The following is a 13,214-nucleotide window of genomic DNA, read 5'->3' as shown; positions in this document are numbered from 1 at the left end:
ACTGCATTTACAATAGCTCCTATGCCAGCTGGGACCGATTTACGGGTATCTATTTGTACCCGTGAATGGGTTCTAGCTGGTGTATTACATAACTTGTCTTAAAGGGCCTCTGTGCTGTTGGCTTCGGCCCCACGCATGCCTCCCAAAGGTCCGGGACCCCATGGTCCCGAGATATGGAAAGACATACAAATAATAATAATAATAATTTCATCTTCAATTTAAATGGTCTAGTAAAATAAGGCCTGCATGAGTCATGGAAAAACAAATTGTATTTTATTTAGAAAGTACCTACCTATATGTTGTCCATAATCTTCAGTAAGCTGACCTCTAAGAGTCTATCTATTATAATAATTAATGTAGATTGACAGTTTACTTAGCAAATTGTACTTTTACCTTTATTTATTTATTTATTTATTTAAACTTTATTGCACAAAGTATATACAAAAATGTACAAATGGCGGACTTAATGCCAAATGGCATTCTCTACCAGTCAACCATAGGGCCAAACAGACATCTACAATTGGTGCAGAGAGAGAAATATACTTATTCAGTGAATAAAAAAAAAGCAAACTATACATATAAACTACATAAATAAATAAAATATATATGAACTTCTACATATTTATACAATACATACTATAAATATAATAATGATGGATATTATTCGAACTCTTGTTTACCTTTACCCTTTGACCTTTAGGTTTTATGTCGGAAATATCTCACCCAATTTGTACTGAAACATAAGCATTTGAGCATAATTAATGATGTTTACTGATTGTTAATCTTAAATATACCTACTTAATATTATGAAGGGCACTTATATTATTTTAGCGGACCGAGCGGATGTATATTTTTGTGGACCACTTTTTTATTTAAATAATTAAATTGTAATTCATTTCAAAAAAGGTTATTACAATTAGGGATATAAGTAGATACCCCACCTATCTTATTACAAAGCATTACAAAAATGTCCAAAGGCCAAAGCCATGCTGATAAGACATAAGACCTTATAAACGACCTCATAAATGTAAACGTTCACTGAAAAAAACCAAAGGCATTTCTCATAATTTTATTTCGTTACTGAGTTATCGTTTTGCACCGAATATCAATGAAATAAAAGCACGTTGTTGTTTGATAGATACATTTATATAAACATCGTCACATGAAACCAATATAGGTACTCGTAACCTAGACCACTGCCTTTCAACAGATAATATAGCCACAAAAACTCGCTGAGACTGCAGGTCGAGTCTTGATTTCAATTTCTTGGTGATATATCATTGAATTGACTTTCAGAGCTCGTGATAGCTCTTAGAATAGCAACAGAACTAGTTGAAACTAAGAATTTTATTGCTCAAATTATGTGAACAACATTGCTCCGTCTTCATAAATAAAATTTTAATAATTTATATTGCTTAGGCTAAAATGTGAAGAATTTTGTTGATAAATTGTTTATCTATTATATTGACATTATGTCATATATGTTTTTATAATGACGTAACATGAATACCAGCACAATGAAAATTTATTCCAATAAGAAATAACAAATCTTCAAACTTTTTTCATTTTAAGTGAATTAGGAAGAAGCTAATTACACTGATTTGGTTGTATTCATATATTTTATTAAATAATTTGTTATATTTTTTAAGTATTATGACTTGTGAATAAAAAGAATTCGAAATTTTAATGACTCTAGATCTCCGTGTGACGTTATTTATTTACCCTATTTATTTTGAACACAGTTTTTCACTGGTATCATCATTCGTATACGGATATGAATTTCTGTCAATATATATTCCAAAACGAAATGTCAAACTGGGAGATCCTGGTAAGCGTCCGCTTCGAACCAAGCCCAGCGGGCATCTGATTGAAAGGAGAATTTGACAGATATGGCGGATGTATGGAAATTTTACGAAAGTTTACGTTTACGATTGAATTTCTCTGTAGCCTTTAAGAGGAAAAATAGGAAAAGCCTGATTCGTTGTAGTCCAGTTATCTGGCTTTCGAAATCACTAGATTTTATAGCATGAGCATCGATTTTTTTATACAAATTTTACTAAACGCTGACACTCGTTCATCTCGTTTTAGGTACAACTTTGCATAAGTGTATTTATTATATTGTAAAATATTTCAGATTTTCAAGGGTGATTCGTTGTAAACACACTCTTTGGGATAATAATGACATTTATTATATTTTTTTTTATCAAGAGATGTGAACGCTAGCGACTAAACGGTGACTGCCTTTTTCGCTGATTTTGCTCGATGCAGTCTTAACTTACAAGTTAGTTGTTTTACCAACATATTAGTAACAACAGGGGTGCGAAACTCCTCCCTTGGGGCAAACTCGGCTCCACATTCAGCATTGTTCCGAGCAATTATTAGAGTTGGCCCAACTTGACGTCCCATTGCGTGCATGACAACAGATAAGATAATGGCTTGAATTTTGACAACCCTAAAAGCCGGAAGGGATAGTGCCATATATTAGAAAGGAACAGCATGATTCGACCCTGAACCGCTGTCAAACTTCGGTTTTGTAGGTAAGGTTACTCGGGTAATTCCGAATGTCAAAAACTGTCGGATAATTCCGAAAAGAGACTTTTATTATGATGGAATTTAGGGTGATTTTCATCTGAATTTCGGAATTAGCCGACATTCGGTATTACCCGAATACACCTTCGTACTATTATTTATTCTGTGGTGACGATATTTTTTGTTGCAGTTCCAACATGGAGCCGACGCGCAGCTCGCCGCACTGGTTGTCGACCTTCGTGCTTCTCTGCTCTTTCTTCTCCACACAATCGCTCAACACTAAGGTAAGCTCTCTCTTCCTCTCTCTCTCTCACTCTCTCTCCCTCTCTCTTTCTCTCTCTCTCTCTCTTTCTGTCTTTCTTCTAAGTAAGGACGCTACGAAGAATTTCGTACATTGAACCGCCTGTTCTTATCTCTATCGCACGCACATAAGGCGTTATGCGGTTAAGTGCGTTTAAGTTACATTCACTCATTCATTCATTCAATGCTGTTTTCGCGATTAGTACTCTGTTTAGCTGTGTGTGTGTAATCATTCACCTGTACTCTCCTGGCGATACCTATATTCTTTGAATTTTGATTAGTTCCGCGTTTACACAGCCAAAATAGTCTATGGTTTAAAAAAATAGAAAAAAAAATGCGCGGGAATCGTCTGTGAAGTTGACAAATGACCTCACATTAGCCGTTTCAAACGGAACTATTCGAACAATGCTACTTATAATCGAGACTTTGCAATCGTTACACCGCATAGTGTTATCCAATTTTGTGACTTAAAACTAAAGTGTTAACGTCTTAAATGGATCTTCGACTTTGAGTAGATAGTGCGTTTTAAAGTTCTATTGCCGCGTTTTCAGCGTTTTTTTTCGGAAGTCCGCGGGCTAGCGTATACATAATGTATTACCGCATTGCTTTCACTGCGCTCTTGCTGGCACTGAGATGTTTTGCAAATTTGTAAATAGACGTCGACGACATACTAAAATTCCTTGCGTTTCTGTGATTTATGCTAATTGTAATGGTAGGCAGTTTGTGAAAAAGTAGGAAGCCGGTTGATGACTAGTAATGTGTCTTAAGGCTTCTACAGACGTTGCAACAAATTGCATGCGATTTTTTTTAATTGCTGGATAAGTAGGAGCAAACCATTCAATCAATAGACCCTCGCTTTCAGCTCGTTTTATAAACACACTCGTATTTTAATGTCTTACATTATGTAGCAGTCACATAAACTAGAGTCAGACCAAGAAAAGTCTGCAGCGGATTAGACAACCCACGCAGTGCAAGTATTATTTTTAAACATCAAACTTCTATGAATTTATGACGTATAAATAACACTGGCACTGCGAGGGCTATCAAAATCGCTGCAAACTTTTCGTGGCTTAACTCTACTATTTAATATTCATATGTACACAATCTTTTACATTCTTCTACACATAGACGTCGTACACTCGCAACATTCAATTCTTTTTATATCTCCGTATTATAGCTGGTCAAGCAAATCTTGTCAGTAAAAAAAGGCGCGAAATTAAAAAAAATCTATGGGACGATATCCCATCGCGCCTATATTTTTCAAATTTGCCTTTTTCTACTGACAAGATCTGCTTGACCAAGTATAGATAAATTCTCACGCTGATTTTCCCATTCGCGAAGATTTTCCATTTATTATCTATATGACTAAACCACAGACTATAAAACAAATATATATTTGCCGTTCACAACCATTGTCACTGGCCAGTAATACACCATGCTACCATATAATGACGTGTATTGTGCCTTTACTAAGTTGCTAAACTAACTTTGTTTATAATAATTGGTGAGTTCAACTTAAAATTTATAGTTATTTTGTTCGGCCAGTTTTGTAGCTAGTCAGTATAAATTGTGAACAGATGGCAAACCGCAATAGTTTTTATGGTGTCGGTTTATTAATGAGTGGTATTATAGTTAATTTGGAATATTCGTCAAATGTATAAATAGGTACTTCTGCTAACGGTCCGATAGGGCTAACCGTACTCCATGTTAAATAATAACTTATTTTTCTGTTATTGTCAAATATGATTATGATTTTATATCATGGTACATTTTTATTTTGCTGTTTTTTTGCCATAATCCGCTATACTAATTCCAACGCTATTCTGAATATAATAAGCGCAAGTTAACTCTATATCCTACAATATCTACGTCAGAGTTACCAAAACTTACTTTTTACATAAAGGTATTATGGACTCAACGGAAAATTACATAATATTTACATGTTTTTGTTCTAAATTGAGAATTCGTATTTATTTTCTAAAGGTGGCTACGGACGAGCCTTCCAACAATCCAAATAGCGTGGCTGCAATCCAAAATCGGTCCGTGAATGTCAAAAACGTACAATGTTTAATATTAGGATGCCGTCCATTTGGATAAATCCATTGTAACGGCATCCATTTGGAAGGCTAGTCAGTGGCCTGCTTTACCAAATTTTAACAAAGCCGACGAATAAAAAATCTACAATATAATAAAAATCGCCCAATAAATGACGTCTTTTAACCTAAACCATCGTAAGTATCGACGCAGTTTTAATACTTTAGAAATCACACAAATAAAACATTATAACAAATAAAAAGGCATATTGCCGGAATATATTAAATAAAATATACCGTCAAGAGATTTAGTTCGCGGTTTCGTCAGAGATATTTGTTTTTTCGCGAATTGCGTCATAGAAAAATACCACAGATAAAAATTCAATTTAAACCTTGAACTCTTTATGGATGCCGAAATAAAGGAAATGTAATTGGCGATGGATTTATGACTTGTAGCGTAGAGTGACCGTTTTGATAACCGGTTGCCATACAAAGATAGAGATACATAATCTAGAGATGAAACATGCGTGTGCCCGTGAGGGACAGAACACGTTTACACGACTAAATTAAAAACACGTTTTGACATTCTTGACAACATACTAGAAACCACCTACGTAATTTAGTCGGGTTCACCGGTGGGCGACAACAATACGTCTATTACCGTTTTGACACTTTTGACGTTGCACTTAGGGCTTTTAGGCTAGGTAGGAAGTTCCATAAGACCATACCGTTCGATCATTTCATGTCTTATCCAGAGATCGTCGGGTGACAAGCAAAAGTCACTAACACCATTGAAATTATTGGACAATAAACTGTGTTACAAGTGTAATAAAATGCATTGTGACTTTAATTTTTTGATAGTACTTAGTGCCTTTTGCTTGTCACCCGACGTTATATTCATGCATACAAACGATTAATTTATAAACACACGTGATGAGTGATACTTTGTAATATATGAGAGCTTTATGGAAAGAATTGGAACAACACATGTTATATTTTATTGTCACTCTTAGGGTTATAAACAGGTTATTTTCCTGCCCCAAATCTTCCATTTCCTTTGACGTTCGGACAGAAATAGTTATTTATAGAATTCTAATTACAGATTAGCTTTGAGGTTTGACAAAAATACTTAAGGTTAATTGAAGGACATTATTTGTTATTAGTATACAGTCAACGGCCAACGGTAAAAATATGGGTGTACAAATCATTTCAAAAATATGTCCCATAACTCTTATGTCAGTGAATTAAGAACTATGGGACATATTTTTGAGTAAGTTGTCTACACCCATGTTTTTACCGTTGACTGTACCTAACGTAACTATAAATTTTCATGTTTGTATGTAGATATCTCTTTATTATACAGAATACCTACACAAAGACACACTTATGGAAACAGGCAGTACAAAGGTGAACTTATCCTTTCATGGTTTGACTCTCTCGAAAATAGATAATTTCGTCGGGTGACAAGCAAAAGTCACTAACTAACACCATTGAAATTATTGGACAATAAACCGCGCTACAAGTGTAATAAAGTGCATTGTTACTTTATTTTTTTGATAGTACTTAGTGAGTTTTGCCGTGGTTTTGCTTGTCACCCGACGATTTTGTATGGCAGCCGGCAATGTTGTTGATACCGTAGAATTTCGTCAGGCGCCACGCCCGGCCGTTTCATAACGAACCGGTACGTAGTGTCACAAGAAGTACAAGCACAACTGGTACAGTAGGGTTGTGCCCAATTCTACCTCAATTAAGAGTAATTGATTGATGAAGTCTAAGGGAGGTAAGTAGGTGCAGTCACCTGCAATAATCTTATTTGTGGAGTCATAAGAACGTGTCACATATTTTAGCGGCCTTCGAAAAGTAACATAACATAACATAGCTTAAGTGGCTCTCCTGTGATGTTGCTTATGTCCATGGGCGACGATGACCGCTTCCCATCAGGCGGCTCGTCTGCTCGTTTGCTGACTATTACATAAATAATAAAATAAAAATAAAAACATACTATTGCAGGTGACTGTACACGGCGACTTTTTGCGATGAAGCCGGGGTACAGTATCGATAGAGTTCGCACGTTAAAATCTTAAGAGCCCTTCAACGTGCACACTATCTAGTTTGATGTATTCAAAAGGTACTTAAATACACAATAGAGTACGTAGCGGCCCCCTTTTTTCAATATCTTTTGTTAAATTTAAATAATCACGATTATTTAGCTGTGGCGCTAGTGTGCACGTTGAAGGGCTCTTAATACAAATTATAATTTAAACGATAAGAGTCTTAGAACAAAGTTTCCAATTCGTTAACTTTTATAATGTGATATCACAGGAAAGACAACGTTTTTCCCAAACGTTTTTGGCTCAAATGTTTTGTGGTAACTAAATGTGACGTTCTCAAAAGGTACCATTTTTGTCGCTTATAATTATATAGGTACCAATTACATGTCAGAGCGTCCTTATGGTAAGCGACAAAGTACCTTCTGATTGAGAACGTCACAAATGTTCAACGTCGACTATTGAAAACCAGAATTACGGCATAAGGCACAAGGCACATTGAACATGCCGTGTAGTGACATCTACTGTCAATTTCGAGAAACGAAATATGTACTCTTAGATTTTTACCTCTTATTACATCGAAACATGGAAACGTCTTAATACGTTAACCGTTACTAAAAATAAAAACCTTTATTTTTAAACACATGATGATAATAAGAACATGTATAGTTCGTTTTTTTAGCGTTAGAAAAAAGGTAAACAATTTTGATATGTCTTTTAATTGAAAAACACGTTTTAAAAATAATTCACGGCAAATATGTAACGATTTTGAGTCTAATATGATCATTTATATTCTTCTGCTTTTATAAGTAATAGTTACTGATTTTCAAAAAACCGAACTATAGTTTACCATCCTTGACAACATCGACAAATTCATGCACACAAATTATACAAACTGATAACACGATGAGACAGCTACTATCAAGAATCGTTTAAGCTCGCGCATTCATACGATTCAATCCCACCCACGCACTATATCGACGCTTATCATGAATAGTGACACAAAACAAAATGAAATGCCATTCGACTTTAAATCTTACCAGTAAAAGATAGAATATTAAATGCAATAGCATTTCATTTTTAGTTGTAGCACTGTTCACGATAAGCAACGATATGTTAAGATTAGTGTGACATTTAGCATCCATTTTGTGTACTTTACTTTTTTGCGGCCGGAAAAAATGCAAGGACCTAAACAACTTGGAGTATCATAAAAAACGTCTAGAACAAATAAACCCATGAGATTTAACTAGGTACCTAATATCATTTGAAAATGTTATATGTAAGTACACATATCGACGCCTATCATTAACAGTGGCACAACTCAAAATGAAATGCTATTGCATTTAATATTCTATCTTTTACTGGTAAGATTTAAAATCGAATGGCATTTCATTTTGTTTTGTGTCACTATTCATGACAAGCAACGATATATGTAGGTAATAAAATAAAGCATTTGATAGCGTCTTCTTTGCGGTTGTTGGCAGAATCACAGGGCCTACTGCGAAACATTAAAATTTAAATTTCGTTATCTGCCTCTCTACTACTCTCTTGCATATTCGAACGATAGGGACGCAGATAACGAAATCTCAATTTTTGTGTTTCGAGAAAGAGAGAAATCGAGGGAACTCTTCAGATGTTATACCTCTTCTATAGTGAATGTGTGAGGAAGACCATAAAGATTATGTCAATTTAAACCGGGTATCAATATCCGTCCTCGCTTAGACCCCATTTCTAAATCCGGTTCGTGTCGAAACGACGCAAACCTGAACGATAAGTTCCATTTCCTGCATTAAACGTTTCAACATTGCCATATTTTACAGGAATTTACAATTTAGAACTGTTTTGACATAAAACGTTGTTTGAATCCCACATTATGCTTATTTGTATATTGAAATAATGTACATTTAATATGAGCTACAAAATCACCGACAAAAGTCAAATAGCGCCATCTAGCGAGTTGAGCGATCTCGACTAACAAAAATGCGAATAAAGACAATCAAATCGATTCGTCCGCTTGGGAACTACAATTATATAGACTAACACAGTTACACAAAAAATATCTGGGAGACCGAGTTTTGCTCGGAAAACTTACAAAGACACAAAAAAGCGCGTTTTCCTAGAGATAAGACCTAGCTACATCGATTTATCGCCCCCGAAAACTCCCATATAGCAAATTTCATCGAAATTCATGACGGTTACGCGTCTAGGTTGCGAGATTCACGCTCCGTTTCAATAGTTTGTTGTTGGCCGGCAAACAACTCATTGCGCACAATACTGGTTCTCTGTGCCGGTTCTATACAGTAGTAATATACACGGTGTAACATGAGGAAACCGAATAATTTTAACAGCGTATTCCTGATCATATTTAGAGACTTAATATGATCTGAATAAACTTTTTTAAATGCGCCTAGTTTCGGAGAGAATATTAATTTAAAAAAAAACAAGCTTTTATTGTTACATAGTGTAAAAAGCCTTTTTATTGGTGATCTTGCTGCTATGGGACGTAGTCTAAATATCCTTATTGATAGATGTCAAAAAGTGACAAGTAACACTTTGCAAAAAGTAGGCTTTACGAAAAAAAAAATGTAAAAATCAATTTTAAGTGACAAGTTTACCAATAACATTTATTTTTATTGTACAAATACATTAAAAAAATTGAAAAATCAAAACAAGAAAAAAATTTTTTTTGGCGAAATTGACCTAAACTCATATTACATTTTTTCTTTCTTTTCACCTCAGAAATGCGTGGTTAAAATTATTCGGTTTCCTCATGTTACATCGTGTACCTATTATAATAGTTCAATAGATAATTTTGGCATAGGTAAATTGTAACGTGTGGTCACATATATTTGCTCCTATGGTTTTGTTGCTTTCTGTCTATATAATATAGGTCTAGATTAATCTAATTTGCAAATCAATTGACGTATTATAACATAGGTATATAAAACATAATATTATTTTCTATTAAAAGCGTAAAATTAATACGAATTTGACATTGAAACAGTCTAAGTTCAAAAGCCTGTTTACTCATGTCGTTGTTATTGTCAGTCTCATTAAAATATTAATCGATGTTTCCAAGAAAAACTAAACTTGATTGATATTGATTAGATCACACGGTCAGAGGGGCCACACAATTCTATTCACGGGACAAATATAACTACCCGATGTTCACAAACAAGCCTTACTGTCTGACGACCGATCTGGTCTAATGGGTAGTGACCCTGCCTGTGAAGCCGATGGTCCTGGGTTCGAATCCCAGTAAGGGCATTTGTTTGTGCGATATCACAGATATTTGTTCCTGAGTCATGGCTGTTTTCTATGTATTTAAGTATTTATATATTAAATATATCGTTGTCTGAGTACCCACAACATAGGCCTTCTTGAGCTTACTGTGGGACTTAGTCAATCTGTGTAAGAATGTCCTATAACATTTATTTATTTATTTACTGTTAAAAATATTAGAATCCCTCGCTTCACTCAAGATAGTACTGAAGACATATTCACTCAATATACTTCACATCAAAATTTTGTTCTATTGTAAAACTAGATCCAACGCTTAAAACTGCGTCGACCGTCCAGTGGCGCCCTCATTGGGGGAATGGTGTTTTCTAATAAACCAATAAATTTCTGCATAAATCAGTACGTTACTATTGTTTTCCTACTGATTCCCCAAGTTTTGGTCTTTGCGTTGCGCATATTGGAAAATGTATGAACTGAAAATGTAGAAACTACCCTCGTTTACCCTCGTTTTTTTTAGCATTAGAAAAAACTCCACAGAAGCAAGCGTGCAGTTTTTATCAGGCTCTTTAATTGTTAATAATTATTGAATTATCTAATGTAGCATGGTCAGTACATATAATTTACTTCAAATTATTACCGCTAAAAGTGCCGGATTTGGAACCACAAGCTTACTTCTGCGAAGTTCTTTCTAATGCTAAAAAAACGGACATAATCATATAAACATCCCCTATGTGAAACCAAGCCACACTTATCCCACAGCCACGCTTATCCATATTAACCTTTACAGTATATGCGTGCGGCTGTCACCTAAACGGTTATGACGAATCGGAAATCATGCGTGTAAATCGTTTGGTCACCATTGACCGCGTTCGGCCCGGTTCGGTTACATAATGCTGGGTCACCGATGTCACCGCGTGTGAAGACGCCCTTAATGGGATTATATTTTTTTAAACCGACAATGGATCTATGGGGCTATTTAGATATGAGAATCGTCTTTCTAATCTTTTAGTCTATACATTTTAAAGAACTGTAATAGACTAAATACATCTCTAAGTATGTATATCAAAACGTTGTTAGTAAAGTCGTTATATGTACTTACGTTATTTCTTCTATTAGGATAATTAATTCAAATAAAGTATTTTTCAAACAGCATGAGACAGTAATACATGTCATCTCCATACATTTTTTCAGTTTGTAAAAGCTTTGTGATTTCGTTTGCAGTCGTTTCTGCTTAATACAAAATTATAACAGAATCCGTTTTATAATTACTGAACCAATATCCGGCACTAGCAATTTTCACACGCCCTCTTGCGTACTTTCCGCTCTAGAGGGATAAATTTGATTTTCGTAACGTTGCGATAAAATAACGTTATATTTATGAAACTGGCTCGTTAAAGAACGGATGTGTAGGAAATTAGAGATATTTTAAGATGATCTATAATGATCATTAATCTTTCCTAAGCGCCGTTTCGTGATCTATTATCACTAATGTGAAGGTCATTACATATGTACTTATCCTATATGGCATGGTCAGGTAATAATTGATTAACATTATATGCTCTATGAACTAAATACGAGTATATAGTCCTTGCGAACCCCAATGGCTATATAATTTTGAAAAAAAAAAGATAACTATCGCTTCGCCACAAAAACTAACACGAAGGGGTTTATGATTTTAGAAGAACTAAGAGTGACATTCCATTTCCAACTGCAGCTGCAATACTGTTCATTTTACTATGGAAACGCGTCGCTGTCATTGTCAATTTCCATAGAAAATGAACATATTAATTTTTTTATGACCGAAATGACATAGTATACATTTGTAAGCAGCTTCTTAAATAGTAATGTTAGGTAATTATCTAATTATGAACATTACTTTAACCTCTAGCCGCCCAGAGACCTATAAAAAGGTCTCCTGTTCCATTCTAATTTGAACTTTGTGTTGACACACTCAAAATTGCATTTTTCTTGGCAAGTTTTGACGTCTAGAGGTTAAAGTCTACGTTTAAATGCCACAGATATCAGTAACATAATACGCTTAATTGCTTATGTCATAACCTCATAACCGTTACCAGATAACAGCGAACCTATGTCTGCTTAGATTAGTAAATATATGTTAAAATGATCATTATGAGTGTGCTACTAGTATCGGGTATCAGTATAATTAGTACTAAAATCCATGTATGATGTGTCATATTACCAACTGTTGTCACTGTAGGAAATATCGTTAATAATTTTGCGTTGTTTTGCGAATAAATTAATTGTTGGTACGCCCATTGGGGTAACTTAGACGACGGGATAATTTTGATAATAGCAAATACAAATTATAATACACTTTGTGCTGTAGCAACGGTAAATAAGATGCTTTAATAAGGGCCACTTACACCATTCATTAACCCGGGGTTAACCGTTTAAACCCGTGAGTTACCATGGTTACCAGTACAATTTGAAACTGGGTTAACGGTTAAACCGGTTAACCCCGGGTTAGTGGGATGGTGCAAGTGGCCCTAAGGCCCACTTGCACCATCCCACTAACCCGGGGTTAACCGGTTAAACCTAGAGTTACCATGGTTACCAGTACAATTTGACACTAGGGCAATGGTTTAACCGCTTAACCCCGGGTTAGTGAGATGGTGCAAGTGGGCCTAAGCGTTGTAGTAGCGTAACTCAAGTCAAAGATAAAATACTACTGGTTTACCAGATATTACCATTTTTTTTAAATTAACCCACTTTCGAAGTTACCCAAAGTTACCTACATCTGACGCTGGATGCGGGTGGCTTCCAACCGGTACGAATGGAGGTCCAAGGGGGAGGCCTATGTTCAGCAGTGGACGTCTTATGGCTGAGATGATGATGATGATGACCTACATCTGATATATAATTCGCAATCGGTATTCCCTTATTTAGATGCCCAATCGGTATTAGGCTTAGAGCATTTAATAACCGGAGTCGCCTTTAAGAGCTTACCTCTCTGCCGAAAACTTTGCACAATTTTGTCAATTGTGTAAACTTTTGTATGGACTGACGTTTATCTGACATGGCCATACATTTGACGTGCCCCTCC

At 35.3% G+C, this 13,214-nt stretch overlaps 1 protein-coding gene across 4 annotated transcripts in view; it reads left to right on the top strand.

The window, feature by feature from the left end:
• The window catches only part of LOC134673729 (A disintegrin and metalloproteinase with thrombospondin motifs like), a 222,305-nt gene that overhangs the window by 93,532 nt on the left and 115,559 nt on the right, over positions 1-13,214 (top strand). For all 4 annotated transcript variants that reach the window (XM_063531732.1, XM_063531733.1, XM_063531730.1 and 1 more), the window contains exon 2: positions 2,720-2,813. In XM_063531732.1, the coding sequence (XP_063387802.1) occupies positions 2,727-2,813 (87 nt within the window). In that variant the 5' untranslated portion in view covers positions 2,720-2,726. The remainder of the gene's footprint in view (positions 1-2,719; positions 2,814-13,214) is intronic.

Source organism: Cydia fagiglandana, chromosome 19, assembly GCF_963556715.1.
Source record: "Cydia fagiglandana chromosome 19, ilCydFagi1.1, whole genome shotgun sequence".
In the NCBI taxonomy this organism is placed as follows: domain Eukaryota; kingdom Metazoa; phylum Arthropoda; class Insecta; order Lepidoptera; family Tortricidae; genus Cydia; species Cydia fagiglandana.
The sequence above is the reverse complement of the archived record's forward strand: the minus strand, read 5'-3'. Positions and strand labels throughout refer to the sequence as shown.